Source organism: Ursus americanus, chromosome 19 (genome assembly GCF_024610735.1).
Source record: "Ursus americanus isolate L20-20 chromosome 19, mUrsAme1.1.p, whole genome shotgun sequence".
Classification (NCBI taxonomy): domain Eukaryota; kingdom Metazoa; phylum Chordata; class Mammalia; order Carnivora; family Ursidae; genus Ursus; species Ursus americanus.
Window position 1 is genome coordinate 55,640,456 of NC_142145.1, and position 17,714 is coordinate 55,658,169.

General features: G+C 48.6%; 1 protein-coding gene across 4 annotated transcripts in view; it reads left to right on the plus strand.

The window, feature by feature from the left end:
* The first annotated feature begins 4,722 nt into the window (after window positions 1-4,722).
* The window catches only part of MTCL1 (microtubule crosslinking factor 1), a 128,061-nt gene continuing 115,069 nt past the window's right edge, over window positions 4,723-17,714 (plus strand). For all 4 annotated transcript variants that reach the window (XR_015727798.1, XR_015727797.1, XR_015727799.1 and 1 more), the window contains exons 1-3: window positions 4,723-6,238; window positions 15,185-15,409; window positions 16,993-17,151. Coding sequence is in view for 1 of the 4 variants with exons in the window: in XM_087869971.1 (XP_087726097.1) it covers window positions 5,174-6,238; window positions 15,185-15,409; window positions 16,993-17,151 (1,449 nt within the window). In the remaining 3 variants the exon portion in view is untranslated. The remainder of the gene's footprint in view (window positions 6,239-15,184; window positions 15,410-16,992; window positions 17,152-17,714) is intronic.

Consider the following 17,714-nt stretch of genomic DNA (forward strand, 5'->3'; position numbering starts at 1 on the left):
TGGAGTCAGCTTGAGATTCTCTCTCCCTCTCCTGCTGTCCCTCCCCACCCCTGCTCTCTCTCTCTCTCTCTCTCTCTCAAAAAAAATCTAGTATATATGAAAACAACCCTGAAAATTCTACTTTATACATAAAAACATTGCATTTATCTGTAAAATAGTGCTATCAACGATATTTGTTTCCCTCTCACCCCCAAATTCATGTGACATCCTAATGCCCAATGTGATGGTCTCAGGAGGTGAGGTGCTTGGGAAGTGATTAGCTCAGTATGGTGGAGCCTTCATGAGTGGAATTAGTGCCATTATAAAGGAGACCCCAGAGGGGTCCCCCCATGTGAGGACAGGAGAAGATGGCAGTCTGCAGTCAGGGAGAGAGCTCTCACCTGAACGTGACCACGCAGGCATGCTGAGCTCAGACTTCCAGCCTCCAGAATTGTGAGAAGTAAATTTCTGTTGTTCATAGCCACCCAAACCATGGTATTCTGCTAAAGCTGCCCAAACGAAGAGAGTTACATTCTAGGCTCAGATAATGACACTGTTTAGTTTGGTTTGGTTTTTAACCTATGTGAATGTTTCAGAAGGACATTTGGAAGTTGGACAGCATGTACAGCAGCTCTTCTCTGGGCATATTGTGACATCTAGCATCTCTGACACCCTCTCCTAAATTCCACAAGTGCTCCCAACCCAACTGTCATGACAACAAAACATATGCCGGTAAAGGTGCTTCCACCCTCATGGAGAACCATCGGTCAAGAGCAAAAGGGCCTCCTTTCTACCTTCATGTGTATCTTCCTTTAGCTCTCAGATGAGAGGGAGATTCTCCTCTTTCCCCGAAAGACTGGCCCTGGGAGAGGCCTTGTAGGACTGGCCTGCTTCAGGTCCCACATGACATTTAGGCAGTAACCCTGCAAGAGAAGCTGGAAGGCACCCCCACACACCTCCTGGGTTGGATGCATCCACTTCAACCTCAGAGGGCCCCCTGACTTCAGGTTTCCTTTTTTAACCCCAATTTTCCTGAAACGTACGCACACATGCGCACACACACACAGCACCTCTGTTAAAAGTCTTCTCTTCTTCCCACTCTTTTCAAAGAGGATTACTTCTGATGATTTAAGCGAAGAATGATTTCATATTCTAAATGCACTTTTGTGTTAAAATAAGCAGAAAAAAACCGGAAAAGAATGTCCCTAGGTTTGGACAAGGTTTTGAGAATGCAGAAATTCTGCATATAATTCTGCCTGTGCGTACAGAGCAGTAAGAGAAGTGTAGTCCCATGTCCTATTTTTTCTACTATGTGTCAAACAAGGTAAAAAAAAAAATTTTCTTTTTATTTTCTAACTTTCGCTCCAAGTTGGGTGGGCTCACATTTCAAAGAGTATTGATAATTCCACTGGTATTAAATAGGTGGTGGTGATGACGACAGTGATAATTAAACCTTACCCAAGGGCACAGAGCGTGCTAGAGCCTTAGGCAAGATCTGGACCCAGATTGTGCGGTGTGGAGGCCTCAGCTCTTGTCACTATACCACACTTTTTGACAAGGAATTCATGGATACAGTCACTCCAAATTACCTATTACGCCAATGCTGCATGCAGTTCCCTAGGCCTGTACTTACGCTTCTGCAAAAGAATGAGAAAATCAGAACCTTGGTATGTAGTGCGAGTGTTTATAACACAGGGTTTACAATGCAGGGAATTGATTACTGAGTGGGGGAGGAATCAAGAGCCAAACGGGACAGTGACGTAACCCAGAGATTTGCAACCGCAGGAAGCCGCTTGTACCCTTGACCGAGAGGCAACAGGAGGAGGTAAAGTTACCAGAGGCTTCAGGTCATTCAGTGAAAGCTGGAACCTCAGGAAGCCAGCCCGCAAAGGAGACCGGGCCACTCTGAAGAAGCCACTTGAGGCAGACAGAGAAGGTAATAACCCTGGTTTCTCCCTTGCTATTACATTCTAATCTCCACCAGCCAAACCCAATCAGCAAACCCAGGAACCTGGAAAACCAAACTGGATCTGAGAGCAGACAGATCCCAACAGGCACACCCACATGGGATTTTGTTGTTTGCCAGAAGAAAGCACCTTAAGCCTCCTTTAAATTGTAACCCCCAACACCTTTAGACTAACTTGATGGGACAATTTTTTTTTTTTTAAATCACATGTGACTTTAAAAACATCTATCATGCAAGCAGATATCTTTTTACACCTGTGGCTCACTGAATATTAGAAAAAGAGAGCATTATTGAGCACCTCCTTGCTAAGGGCCAGCAGAAACAATTGCCAGGCTAATACTTCAGAGTACGAATTTTGCTAACCTGAGGGAAAAAGAAGCTGGCTACAAATAGTATGGTCATCTGGCTAGTATTTCTGCAGGACTAATTTACCGGAACATTTTCAGGTGGCCTTGTGCATGATTATATATAGTATGAAGAGCTGGCCAGCTTGTGCTAGGAGTCCTGGACATAATTCTTCAGAAATGTAGGGTACTGGAGACTTCTGGGTCTCTGGAGGAAGTTCTATGTGAAGGTCCTGGCCCCTGAATCACAGTGGGTTGTGCTCCAGGACTGAGGGGGCTGCCACTTTCTGATTAATTGACTCCAACTGAGAGTTGGAGCGCCCTCTAGGGGACAGCTGGCTGCTGCCCCCCCCCCCCCCCCCCCCCCCCCCCGGCACTGTGCCTGGGCACTAAGCTCCCCCCCTTCCTTTCTGCAGTGTTATTGCTTACCAATGTCCTTTTTCTTCAAATGCTCCATGAAATATGGCTGTGGCCTTATGAGATATTGCGTCAAAGGAGACTTAGTACAGATTATATTCTGAGGGTGCTATCACACATTCAGAGGAATTGCCAGATAAATGATTCACAGAAAACATGAACAGCAGCAGAGAGGAGGGGTTCCAGCGCCCTCAGAGCTCAGCCACAGGACATGGCCCAGTATCACTGCTGGCATCTAAGGAGAAGCAGACAGGATGTCTTCTGGGAGTATGACTCTCCTGATTTACAGTGATTTGTTTTAATTATTTTTTTTAGATTTTGTGTATTTATTTGACAGAGAGAGACAGCGAGAGAGGGGACACAAGCAAGGGGAGTGTGAGAAGGAGAAGCAGGCTTCCCGCCGAGCAGGGAGCCTGATGTGGGGCTGGATCCCAGTACCCTGGGATCACGCATGACCTGAGCCAAAGGAAGACGCTCAACGGCTGAGCCACCCAGGCGCCCCTACAGTGATGTTTTTAAAATCACTTTATCCTGTACTTTTTGGAGGAGGTGGCTAAGTAGGGTAATTTGTGGTTAAGATCATAGAACTCGGAGCCTCTTTCTCCTTGTATCTTTACAAGTCTGTCCCCTTTTCTCGACCCCTACTACCATAGACCCCTGGTCTGTGCTTGTTGCCACCACTGACTGCTTCCCCTCATGAACCTCCCTCTCCTCATTACTGCAGCCACTGGGATCTTTCTAGGCAAATAAGATCAGCCATGCTCACCACCCTCCAAAGGCTCCTCCAGCCTTTAGGATAATAGCCACCGGATATTTGGTGGCACACGCCCTCCAGTGATCTCTCACCTACAACCCCTGCTCTGTAAATCCTAGGCACCCAACTACACCCCAGGAAAACGCCAATCTTCCCAGGTTGGGGGCAAATGCCCACTCTAGCAACTCGTAATTATTTTGCCTCCTGGCAAAGCCAAGTCTAGAGGACAGGCTGGGCCTTAGTCCTTTGAGTACTACCCAACATCCAGCGCCTGGGACAAAATGTGCACTCAAGGGTATTTGAAAAGTACTTTACAGTTTGCAAGTGTTCCTCACATCTGCCCATTTAATCCTCCCAACCCTCACCTGGCAGTATTTTCTAGTTATACAGGCAAGGGAACTGAGGCTGGAAAAGGTCAGTGGCCCACGTTAGACTCTCAAGTGGCAGAACTGGTACTCACCCCCCTGGTTCTCTGAGGCGCCAGCATGTAGGACTGAGAATTCTACAAACTTGATGTGAATTTCCACCCGGTCACGGCCTGGCTAAAGCACCGGCTTCACCTCCCTGCGCCTGTGTGCTCATCCTTAAAGAAGACAGTACTTCCAATTCGGACTTGTTACGAGGATTAAATAAAACAATGCCTATGGAGCGTCTAACAGTGCCTGGCTCCCAGCCGGAACTATAAATGTGAGTTCCCTCTCTGACCCCAAGCTTGGCGAGCTGCTTCTCCTATTTCTACAGCAGCTCCTCCTTCTCTGAGCTCCGGAGGCCACGGGGGTGCCAACTGTGGAGCACCGTGCCCGTTTTGACGTGATAGTTGCATCGGGTACCAGCTAATCCTTAAAGAAGTGTGGGGACTCCGGGCGCAGCTGTGAGAAGACAGCGGGGAGGGAACTAAGGGGCCCTAGGAGGCAGGGGTTGGATGGAGGGGCCCGTGGTGAGCGTGGGTCGACAACAGAGGGAGGGCTGGCATCCCACTGCACACACACCACAGACCGGTCCGTTTAGGGCTCCCGACCTCCAGTCTCCCGCAAGTGGTCGGTGCCCGCCTCTCTCCCACCCCACTTTACCCCCCCTTCCTTCCCACCCTAGCTCTTGGCACTGTCCTTAGAGGCACAAAAAGCAAGGAGGGTCCCAGGGCGAAGAATGGTGGGGGCCGCAGCCGCGCGCGAGCCCGGGGAGGCAGGCCCCGCCCCCACCCCGGCGCCTGCTGGCGGGAGGCGGGACATGCGCACGCGGCGGCGGGGCGCAGGGCGCGGGGAGGCGGGGGAGCGCGCGTGCAGTTCCTCTCCGCTGGAGCGGGCCGGCGCTGCGGGGACCTGGGCTGCCGTGGGTGGGGAGCCGGACGCGGGAGCGGGGAGCGCGCCGCCAGCGGGCGAGTGTGGGTGTGCGAGGCCGCGGCGGCAGACCCGCGAGCCCGGAGCGCCGCGTCTAGGGGATGCGAGCGGCGCGGAGCCGCAGCGCTGCTGTGCCCGGTGAGCTCGAGCGGCAGTGACCTCAGCGAGGGGAGTGCGGGACGACGGCGCCTGCCAGCCCCGCGGGAATCCTGGGGGCCAGGGGTGCGCGGGGCACGGCGGCGGCGCGGGAGCGCGGGGCGCAGACCGGGCGGGGCTGGGGGACAGTGATGAGCGGGCGCGCGGGGAGGCTGCACGCCGCCGCCGCCGCCCGGAGCATCTGCCGCCCGAGCTGCTGCTCGCGGCCCGGGACCCGGCCATGGAGACGCTGAACGGCCTCGCGGGCGGTGGCGCCCCGGACGCGAAGCCGCTGCCGCCCGGCCAGCACCACCGCCACCACCACCTCCACCCGCTGGCCGAGCGTAGGAGGCTGCACCGCGCGCCTTCGCCCGCCAGACCCTTCCTCAAGGACCTGCACGGCCGGCCCCCGGCATCCGGCCCGGCCACCCCCTCCTCGGGCCGAGCCCCGGCGCCCGCTGCCCCGCGCTCGCCCAGCCTCGCGGGCAAAGCACCGCCCTCGCCGGGAACCCTGGCCGCGCCCGGCCGCCTCTCTCGGCGCAGCGGCGGCGCCCCTGGCGCGAAGGACAAGCCGCCAGCGGGCGCCGGGGCCAGGGCAGCGGGCGGCGCCAAGGCCGCTCCGGGCCTCAGGAGGGCGGCGCGCACGGCACCCGCGGAGCTGCTGCCCCGGGCGGGGAGGCCGCCGCCGCCGCCCGGGACCGAGCCGCTGTCCGCCGCTGCCAAGGGCCGCAAAGCCAAACGCGGCTCCGGGGCGCCCCCCGCCCGTGCCACCGGGCCCCCGGTCCCCGCCGCCCCGATCCCCGCCGTGATCCTCGCCGTGACCTCCTCGGCCGGCTCCCCTGCTCCCGGCTCCCGCATCAGCCACACCGACAGCAGCTCCGACCTCTCCGACTGCCCCTCCGAACCGCTGTCCGACGAGCAACGCCTGCTCCCAGCCGCCAGCAGCGACGCCGAGTCCGGCACGGGCTCCAGCGACCGGGAACCGCTGCGAGGAGCCCCCACGACAAGCCCAGCAGCTCGGGGGGCGCCGCCCAGCAGCCCCGAGCCCCCCGCGCTCCTCGCCGCGCCTCCCGCCGCCGGCGCCTGCCTCGGGGGTCGGAGCAGCCCGGGCGGGGTCCCCGCGGGGTCCCTGGGAACGGGTGTGGCAGAGGATGCCGGGGGGCGCGCGCCGCTCGAGCGAACGGCCCCCGGGATCCCCAAGGAGCCCGGTCCGGGCGAGCAGACCCGACTGGTACCGGCGGTGGCAGTGGAAGAGGAGCTGATGCGGGAGATCGAGGAGCTGCGCTCGGAGAACGACTATCTCAAGGTGAGCAACCGGCTCTGCCGCAGGTGTCCCGGAGGCGACCCCAAATGGCCTGGGTGCGGGCGGGGACCCGTGAGCTCAGCCTTCCCGGTCCTGACAAGCACTTTCTCTTCTGCCCTTCACTTTCCCGCCCCTTCCCACCCTGGGCTTTGGGAACTTAAGCTAAAACTTCTGGAAGGAACAGCAAAACCTGTGGGTCCGGGCGGGTTCTCACCCCACTTAGCTTTTCTTGTTTCTTGAAGTCTTGCTTCTTCCTGCTGACGCCTTTGCCTCTGTAGATATGCTGGGGGAGAGGTGGCCAGAATCACATTTTGGATACACAGCTGACCTTCTCCCTGGCCAAAATGTGCCCACTCTCACCTGTGGGATGTGGCTACCCCTAGCCAAAGAGCTGGTCCAGGCCCAGTGCAGGTGTGTGCAGGTTCCCGAGCCTGCTATGGGCCAGGCTGTGGCTGCGCCCGATGCTTTTCCTGCAGTTACACAAAGTGTGGCCCCCTCTGTTTCTCTGCAGGGGGGCTGTTTTCAATGATAAACCTTAAGTTCAGGGGTCCCATGGGTGTGGCCCGGGTTGAGGGCCATAGGGTTGGTGGGTTTGGCCCGCCAGTCCTTTGTAGGTGTGGACAAGCCAGTTTTCTATAAGAGGAGAGGCCACTTGATTCCCCCTGCACGCCAGCACTTTCGAGGGAATAGCAGCCTCGGCCACCCTATCTCTGAGTATTTCTTGTGAGGTCCTGCTAGTGAAGTCCTCTTGGTCTTCTTAGCTTTGGGGCCCTCGATCTGACTTGCACTTTTTCTCCCAGGAGGAGGGCAGGTTGGCCCTGCAGAACCGGACTTAGTGTGTCTGTGTGTGTGTGTGTGTGTGTGTGTGTGTGTGTAGAGGGGGGCAAGATAATTGAAGTGACTTGAGAAAATAAGGGGGAATGAGTCGGGGGCAGCTGCTTTATTATAGTCTTCAAGTTAGTAAATAACTACAGTTGTATAAATCTTTTCATGTTTCTGTTAAGATTCTAATATATATGTATCTCCTCCCAAACTAGTGGATGGCCTTCCTTTATCTGGGTTACGTGATTTGTACTTTTTCTCAGCAGATGCTGAACCTATCCAAATGAGGCCCAGTTTTTGACCAGTGGGACCAAGGACATGGGCTTATTTAAGGTGGTAAAGTGTGCAGTTCAAACTGGCATCAGAATAGGTTCATTGCTGAGTGTTGTAACCCTAAACCTCTTATCAGGAGCTGCTCTCCCCAGCTGAGCCCAGTAGTTGTTTTGCCTGCAAAGAGGTAGCAGTGAGGCAGAGGAGAGGTGAGAACAGATTGGGAGTTTGGAGTAAGATGTTTCAAGCAGTACATTCGCTTGTGTCACCCACTGTTATGTAATAGACAACAGAGTGATTTTCAAAGGTGCTGGAGAGAAAGGGCAGTGACGTTGTATGTGACTCCATCTTGAGGTCAGCACCTTTGTAGATCTTCTACACATGGAAACTCCCTAAAGGCCAGAAAAATTATCTCGTTGGGTTATAGTGCCAGCTCTTGGCGTGATCCCTGACCCACAGTGGCTCTGATTAAATGTTTATCCAAATCATGACCTGCTAAGCAACAGGAAATTGAGGGTTTCATAAAAGAAAAGATGTTTCCCATTGCATCTTTGATCTTAAGGTAGGCAGCTCAACAGTCATTCCAGAGTTCATTCCTAGGTAACTGTTTATTTGCTTTATCCTTTCACATTGGCCCGTTCTCGGTGAATGCACTATGTGTCTGACCCTGGCGTCTGATCTGGCATATTTGGTATTTTGGCGAGTCTTCACAACAACATAGGGTATAATTGTGGTCATTTGTATCATAACCCCGATTTCACAGACAAGGATGCTGAAAGCCCAGAAAACTTAAATGACTTCCCCAAGGCCATACAGCAAGTGAGGGGGGGGTGCAGCTTCTCTTATCCCCCCGCTCCAGACCTTTTGCTTTCTTCACTGCACCAGGCTGCATCCCTGTTCCCAGCAAGGCTGCCTTTCTTAGTGTGTACTGCTTGCTTCAGTGTTGTTTTATTAGCTTGAAATGTTCCCAATGTTTGGCTTTCCTAGGGGGCCTTTTTTCATTTTAGGTGAAAGGGCCGTAATGAACACCTCTCCACTAGCCTGTGTACAGATGGTCATATAAATCCCACTGACAATGTTTAATTTGTGGGAAATGTTCAGTTGCTGGTTCCTGTGGAGAAAGTGTCGTGGCCAACCATTCTGTCTGCCTAAGAGCATCTCCCAGCCTGTCTTCTGACAGCAGGAGAGAGAAGTAGGTGGAGGAGCTCAGAAGGAAGCTAGGAAACCAGAAGTCTGCACACAGATATATGTGTGAGTTATGTGTTTGGTTATTTAGGAGCTTAAGTTACAATCATTCAATTCGAGAGAAAACAGCAGTCCTGGTAGATTAAGGTCAGCGAGCGTGCCCACTGGTGCAAAATGGGGCTGTGATCAGGCGTAGCCTCGAGGGGCAGAGGCGGGCAGCATGCCTTGGCACAGGGTGTGTAGAGCGTGCACATTATAAATCAAAACTTATCTGTTTATTGCTCTCTTTGCTCACTGGTACTTTTTCTCATGGTCGATAAAAGCGCATCCTTGACCTACTGCTGTCTTGGGGAATGTTGCACAGAGCTCGCGTGATGAGACAGAGCATTCCTCTATTCGGATGTTACCTAACAAGAAGAGCCTGGGCCCAGGAATTTTACTTGGGTATATTCTGGAGGATTGTGACCGTGTTAAACATCACATTCTTTCCCAAGTCAGTTCTGTCACCATTGCCGTGCAAGACGGTCACACTTCCTAAGCTAGAATGACCAAAGGGTAATCAAACAGATACATAAGGCCTGCAAAGCCATAGGGGGATATCTTACTGCTCCAGAAATTCTCATGGAATTCTCTTGATTTTTAGCCGGTCTGCTGTGTTTTTTAAAATAGATGTCAGCAGAGATGTCGGTTGTGCTGCGTGGGGCTGTCTGGGGGCAACCCTGACTGCTTTCTCTTCCTCTTCTACCTGCATCACAGGGGACCAAGGTGGCTAGATGAAAAAAGCACAATTATTCAATTCAAGTGGCTGGCTCTTTGCGTGAAAACACAGGCAGAAAAGCAGTCTTGTCCCTTTACCCTGATGAACTTATATATATTTGGAAGTCTTCAAACTTTAAGGGGAGCAGTTGAGTTCAGTTGTCCAAAGGCCTTTGGTTTGTTTTCATACCGACCCCAGGCACGTTTCTCAGTGACGAGTGCATCTACAAAATGCTGCTGGTGTGTTCGCTGCCTGCCTGCCTGCCTGCCACCACCGGGTTTTGCTCGAGTGCTTGGAGACAGTCAGACCAGCCTTAGTGCTCATCATGAACATATTAATTATGTTCTCTGTTTCCATGGGCTTTTCAGGAGGATTTAATCACTTTGAGTTTATTGGCCTATTTTGAAAATGCCGTTCAGGTTCCTGGTGACATGCTCACAATGCCCCCTCCGCTTGTGTCCAAATAGTGTTCTCCAAAGCCCCAGTGTCCTGCAGGATGGGTGTGGGTCGGTGTGGGGAGGGGCTGCTTTTTTTTTTTTTTCTCTGCTTTCTCAGTGATTTCGTAAGAATTATTTTTGTTTCAAACAAAAATCACTGCTAGCTACTAGGGCAGGCAACATCCGATCATTTGAGGGGAGTGATTTTCCAAGAGACATTATTGGTAGGGTCATTCGGGATCTTATAGGTTTCAGTGTATCACCACCCTGTTTCTCACCTGAGTAGTCTTTTGAGTTTCAGGCTCTGAAATGGTTCTGTTAAATTTGGCAGTGTGAATTCCAGGTAGTCAGTGTGGCCCGGAGCGGGGACACTGAGGCAAGAATAAACAATTTTGAGCAGCTGAAGTGATAAACTCCTCCTCTCCTCTCTCTTTCTTTTGGAAGGGTTGAAGTGGACAGCAGCCCTATTCTTCCCTGGCATTCCACTTTCCACACCCATTCTTTATTCAGCCTGCGAAAGAGCGGCTGTAATAATCTTAGGTGGCGCGATAATGTAGACCAGGGCAAACAGAGCCCATCAGCTGCTGGGTGAACTGTCACTTGGTAAACAATGGTTAGCGGCCCCTGTGCCTTCTTAGCTCCAGCTGGGACTGTGCAGAGAACATTTTCATTGTCCGGAGGGAAATGAGGTGGATTATTTGTATATTACAGCAGACGATTGTTTCTGGCTGCAACTCCCAGAAGATGGAATTATTGCAACAGTAGCCAGATGACTGCTCCCCTGTCCAAATTGGGGTCTATTTAAAGAAGGGTTCTTAAAATATTAATGTAGAACTAGTTATTGATTTCGGGTTGCTTGAAGGAGATTAAGATTTGAATATAACCATCAGTCTGATCAAGAGTTTGTATCCCTTAAATTAAGATACTGCGGATTCCATTTCTATTTTTTATTTGTGGATAAAACTTTTCATGGAGGCTTGCATTGGAACACTTCATTTGAACCTTGGTTTACTCCAGTACACACATGGTACCTCATTATTTCTGTAATTTGATGTATATACTAAGGCTCGATCTGTTATCTGCTGGCAAAGGGGAGTGGTTGGGGAGCTTCACACGCCTTCAAGATTTCATTTTATGTATGAAATTTGAAAAATAGATTTAATTAAAGCTAAATTAGTTTTTCAATGAGATAATGATCTAACAGTGAAGTATGAAACAGACCTGAAATTCTACATAAAACTGTTGATTAAGGACAAGTTTTTTCTTAGTTTCTGTGTATAAAAACACAGCAATTTTCTACTTTTACTTTGTCTACATTATATTTGCTAGAAACAGTGTATGTTCTGCTTGATTTGGTTTTCTTAAACATTGAAATGGCAGACATTTTTAAGGTTCTTTAATACAGCGTATTCTAAATTAGAGCATGCTGTCAGAAAATTAACATAGTGGGAGCTTGAAAATCACTATCCATCATGACCCTAATCTGAATAATCACAGTTTTTGCTTTTCAAATGTCTGCTTCCAGCTTACATGGTTTATAATTTGCTTTTCTTGTAACTTCACTGAACCTGAAAACTGCTTTTTTTCAGGGTTCTATGAAAAGAGTTGAAACACTGGCCTTAGTCCCATCTCTGCACCGGACTAGTGTTGAAAAGCCATTTAAATGTTTAGAATCTCAATTTCCTCATTTTTAAAATGGGGGTATTAATATCTTTGCTGCTTATTGCAGTGTTTTTCTGAGGGCAAGTCGAGATAATGGATATACTTACATATTGACAATTGTCAAGATCTAAAAATGTTAACTTGCTTTATTATGTCACGCCTGTGGTGGGCTTTTAAAAGCATGATTTAAGGCTTATTATTGTTTCATTTGTCCTGGTTGTTGCAAATAATTTATAGTATTTACTGGGAAGAGCACATGAGTTTGCAGTCTAGCTTCTATTTATTAGCTAAGAGGCCTTGGGCATGCTAACCAGCATGGGTTTGCTCTCCTTGTCTATGAAATATGACAAGGTAATATGTTCCTGGCAGGGTGAGAATAGGGTTAGCAATGAAGGTAAAGTGCCAAATGAAATGTCTTCTGTTCTACAAATTTGGATAAAATATGAGTTATAAAAAAGCAGTGATTCAAATACATGCAATTATGGTCTCTCCCTAATTTTCCTTTCAGTGCAACTAATGTTGGTGATTATTTATGCCAAAAAATATTAGCTGTTTACATCTGGCCTAGTGAATGCTTTGGAAGTGTGGCTTCATCTAGCTTTTACACACTTTTTTCTTTTAGCCTGCAGTGATTGTTAACGCATCTGTAGAACATATCCAGCATTTGATAGTTGGGTCCATGAGCGTCCTCCTGGTACAAAATCTCGAGAAACAGTTTTATACCTGGAAGTTATATCTTATGTTTTCTTATGGCTGTTTCACACTTTGAAAACTTTTGTTTGAGTAACAGGTAATTCCGGGCATTAATGACTTTGACTTTTATAGATAAGCTTTCTAGAAGGAAAAGCAATCACAGACAATTCCTTCCATGAACAGAATACTGTGTATTTGTAATACATAGACATGTGATTGTTGCTTGTACTGAGCTGTGTATTGGTTACGCAGTGAAACATTTACCTTTTAACTGTACTCCGACACAAGTGTAGAGAATAGGCTCTTTCCGAAAGTCAGGTCCATCATATACGTGGGTAGAACCCGAGGGAAACTTGACCTTGATTTGGAAGCTTAGGACTAATTACCTAATCTTTGCCAGAAGATTGACACCCACAAGGCTGTGTTAAAGCTTGCGGTCTGCAGTTGGTCTCCCCCAGTGTGGGGCGGGTCAGGGGCTTGGCTCCCACACAGCAGCATCACAGCCTCAGTGTAGGGATCAGGCATCAGTCTGCCAACTTATTCTTTACTGATGTTGGCAAGGACCTTCCTGAAAGGGTTGTGTTCTGTTCCCTGAAGAGCCCAGCCTGTCCATCCTGTTCACGTATGTTCAGCTGACTGGCTTCCACGCTTAGTCCGTGAACTCCCAGTCCCAGCGGATTTTCCTACTAGGAACAAGATGTGTAGGAAGAGATTTCCACAAAGGAAAACAGAAAAGAAACAAAAAACTTGCTTATACTTCACAACACTTTTCAATGTTAAGATTTACCTTTTTCTTAAGACACACTAGAACAGCTTATATTTTTAATGAGGTTGTGACTGATGCTATAGAAATTTTGTAAGAATACTGAGAAGCTGAGAAAAAGACACTTCATTGATTGTATCAATTTACCACTGGGATGTAGTAAAGCTTTTCTTTAACATCCATTCAGTCCATTCAGACAGGCTCCATGTGGGGTCATGGTTGGTTGAGTAGCCCTTTCTCTTAGTCAGGGTAGTGTGGACAGATTGGGGGGAAGCTACAGGCTGGGGTTTGGGGGAATGAGATGCTACATCTGTGCTCTTTCCAGTATCCACTGCTTCTGGTTGAGCTTGCCTGGGCAACTGTCTTTACCCCGTTTGTGCCAATTTGTACTTTTCCATAAGAAGCCCCAATTTATTTGTTACAATTGAACTTCTCCCGCTTAAAATACTCTTCAGGAGATTCCCTTCTGGTCAGTTTCTTATCTACCTGAGGCTTTGATGTTTATTGGGAGGCTCTTGTTCTTTATTGTAAGTAAATCCCTGCTTTTAAGAACAAATGCAGGATTAATGAGAGTGGAGAGAATCAGGAACAAACTGAATAGCAGGACAAGAGGTGATAGCTTAGGGTGTCCACATCGTGCACAGTTTTTTCCTTGACCCTCGATGTTAATTGAACAAAACAAATAGGAATGACCGAGTGTATCCTAGTCTGGAGGCATTTAAACCATCAGTGATCAAACTAATCAAGAAAATTCCTAGAATGCTTTTCTTAATCTCTTACCTTCCAGATTACTCCTCGTTAAAATCTTTTGTAATACTTCAATAGAATTTCTGTCTTGCATATTGCAGCTACATCTGTGGGTTTGGGAAGAATTTTTTGTAATTAGGTTATAAGACTGGAACAAAACAAAGGTGCATTTGTGTTCGATTTTGGTCGCCTTTACAATTTGGTCTTTGTCGGGACTGACTGATGTCCGTGTGTGTTCATCCCACAAATACTTACTGGGGGCCTGCTGTGTGGCTCACCCCACTCCGGGTGCTATGAGTACAGAGGAGAGGCCACTCGGCCGGGGGTGGGGGGGGAGTCTGTCCTCGCAGAGCTTACATTTCAGTATGGGCGACAGACCGGAAGAGGAAGAAGCATGAATAAGTAGTAGCTGGTGATAGAGGTGGGGAGAAAACAGAGCAAGACAAGATAGGTTAGAGACGGGGGTTGGGGGGATGGGTGGTCAGGGAAGGCGCTGTGTGTCCTTCCAGATGATGTGACAATGAGCTCTGTAGAAGTGGGGGTGGAACATTTTAAGGAGAGGGTAGAACAGGTGGAAAAGCCTCCAGCAGTCCAGACCCTGTGAGACCGGCAGTGTGGCAGGGAAGAAGGGGGCAGCTCAGAGGCCCTGGGGAGGACTTTGAAGAATTTTCTCAGGGCGACAGGAAGCACCCTGGAAGGTCTGAGGGGTGTGGTCTGAGTTCCATAGTAAAGGATAACTCTGGGTGGACGATTGGCTAAAGGGGAAGCAGGGAGCCCTGCATGACTCGCCTGTGTGTGCACGGGCTCCCTGGGGACGGATGACGGCAGGGACTAGCTGTGGTGTGCAGCCACTGGGGAGAGAGTGCGCCGCACCTTTGTTGCTGTTGGGCCGACAGCACTGGTTTGGCTGTGGAATGGGAGGGAAGAAGGGGGGGCAAGGAACAACTCCTGGGTTTTTCCGGTACCCATGGTGTCTTCATGCTAATGCCAGAGTAAAGTGGAGATGGGAAATGAAGGCCAAGTGAATGGAAAAAAACAAACCCAATGTGGATTTGACATAATGCAAAAGTGATATCTTTGGAATCGTGAGTCACATAGTCAGTGCTGAGCCTTGTCTGGTGGAACCAAGTTTTAGGGACATTTGCAGGTATGTTATAATTCCAGGGCAGTTCAGTTATGATCCCACTAAAGTTTATGTCCTTTGAAGGCGGGGCTCTGTGCAACTCCTCTTAGTACCGAGATTGTGCCCTGGAGATAAGGTTTAAGTCAGTGTTTGGCTTGAATCTAAAGGGTCAGTTATCTGCAGTTGATTTCATTTATGATTCTATTTATGTGAGAAAATATTGGGAGTGGAATAAATGCTGACAGGCAGCAATGAATAATCCATCCTGGCTTTGAGTTTCTGGGTCCATGAGATTTGAACAGACATGTGATGATATTGTCTCGTGTGGCCCTTCCGGGGGTCCCTGTGTCCTGTCCCACAGGTGCGGCTGTAAGGTGCAGGGCACACTCAGGTAGTTAACGTTCAGCACTGCCGAGCTGCGGTGGACGGGAGGCAGCATCCTTGTCCCGGTGGACGTGGCTTATAAATCTGCTCCGTCTGGCTTGTGTAGGATGAACTGGATGAGCTCCGTGCTGAAATGGAAGAGATGAGAGACAGTTACTTAGAGGAAGATGTTTACCAGCTGCAGGAGCTTCGGCGGGAGCTGGACCGCGCTCATAAAAACTGCCGGATCCTGCAGTACCGCCTCAGGAAAGCCGAGCAGAAGAGCCTGAAGGTGGCTGAGACCGGGCAGGTGGACGGCGAGCTCATCCGGAGCCTGGAGCAGGATTTAAAGGTGAGTGAGCGGGGCTGATGGGGTGCTCCCTCCCAGAAGGGACTGCAGAGGGGGCAGGATCGCAGGTCTGAGGCTGGCAGCCCTTCGGACCCACTTACACCTAGTCCTGCCGTTCTGGTAGTAGTTGTCTCTCTCTCAGCGGATTTCAGCATACATGTTCTTCGTTCACCTGATGGTTTATAGGCTGTGTGTAGACACATGGCTTTGACAGCCCAAGATTTAAGCCTGTCGTATGAACTGAAATCTTAAAACCTAAGGAAAAGAAAAAAAAAACTGTAGTGAGGGATCTACAGTTTTAAAAAAAGAGAGAGAATTGGGTTGCCTGGGTGGCTCAGTCTGTTAAGCGTCTGCCTTCGGCTCAGGTCATGATCTCAGGGTCCTAGGATCGAGCCCCACATCAGGCTCCCTGCTCAGTGGGGAGTCTGCTTCTCCCTCTCCCTCTGTGCCTCCCCCTGCTTGTGCACGCTCTCTCGCTATCTCAAATAAATAAATAAAATCTTTTAAAAAATGATAAATAAAAATAAATTAAAAAAGATATCTGCCATTTGGTCTGACAGTTGTGTAGAATTATACAGAAACGCCTTCCAAAGATCTGGAGTATTTTTTAAAAATCTATTAATTATCAGTTCAGTGATAGTCAAAGACAAATCATAGAGGCTGACTCTAATCATTTAATGTTTTTATTGTTACTTAAGTTTCTAGAATGCAGAAAACCTGAGATGACCATAAGCCAAGAATGGTGTTTTGATTTAACTGAAGGAGAAATTGTCTGAGTCTAATTGTCTAAGGTGTTTTAGAAAACCGCTGGCAGAGGTAGGAATGTGGTGGAGAAATTCCAGACATTATAGCGTTTGCTCTCTCCGTGGGTAGCGTGGCTTTACTCATGCCCCGATTATCAAATCATTTATCAAGAGGTGAATTATGCATAACGTCCTCCTTATTCTGGGAGTACTTATGAAATCTCATTTCGCCTTTCATTATGATAACAGGAAAAGAATCTTTGTAATTCTATCAAATCTATAAACCACTAACGAAATGTCATTCAGTGGGAGGTAAGGGTGATTTATATTTCTCTTGCAAAATCTCTTTCCTGTTTCCCTTTAAAAGGTAGAAATATTTAACTGCTTTTAACATTCAGATATTTTACCGCAGTAGACAATTTAAGATTTGACTACATTATTTTACAGGATTATTTTGGTTTTTTTAGCCGATAGTTTTAGTATTGCCTTAGGGAACAGAAATGTTTATTGATCGATTGTTATTGTTACTCTTATTTCTAATTTGTCATTAAAGCACGTGTGCGTGAGCAGAACTGGCCTTCTTGGTGATACTCCTTAACGAGATAGGGCTACCACAGTAGCCTTTTAATCCAGATAAAGGTCGTATCTTTGCTCATAATGTGGATTTCATGTTTGAAACTAATACCCTCCTCCCATAAAGATAGGCTTGTTAATGTTTCCAGGGTCTTTCTCTTTACTGTGATATCCTATCACTTAATGATTCCGCCTCTGACGTTGTTTGAATGCGCCCTCAGCACGCAGAAAGCTTCATGTCCTGATGACTATCTCTGTTGGTCGGTACAGGTAGCCAAAGATGTATCTGTCAGATTGCACCATGAACTTGACACCGTGGAGGAAAAGCGTGCTAAAGCTGAGGATGAAAATGAAAGCCTCCGACAGCAAGTGATTGAAGTGGAGATATCCAGACAAGCCCTCCAGAATGAGCTGGAGAGACTGAAAGAGGTAATCCCAAGATACATGGGGATTTCTTTCTTGCGTTGAATTGTTAGGGGCTTGGGACTCCAAGCGTCCCATTTGGTGAACCATGGTTTATTTGTACGGCCCAGAAACTAAGAATGGTTTTTATATTTTGCATAGCATTGTAAAACAGCAACAACCACACAAAAATACACCTAAAAAAGCAAAGAAGACTATGTGACAAAGACTGTATGTTGCTTGCAAAGCCTAAGATATTTGCTGTCTCACCCTCTACAGAAAAGGCTTGGTGAACCATGGTCTAAAGCTACTCTTTTTTATTATTTGCATTCAGATGAGCTGGCCATTAATTCCTTTCATGGGTTCTAATGGAGAATATTATTACTAGAATACAGAATTAAGCAGTAGCTTTTTCCTCGAGTCTCCTCTTCCAGTGAGCTGGAAAATGTGTTATGGTGTCTATTGAAGCTGTGTGAACAAATAATCTGTGTATGCCACCTATACCTGTTATTCAGGCAATGTGGTTTAAATACAGGGTTTTTCTGTTTATTTTAGGGAGTGAATGTATTCTAGCAAAGTGGTCCAGAAAA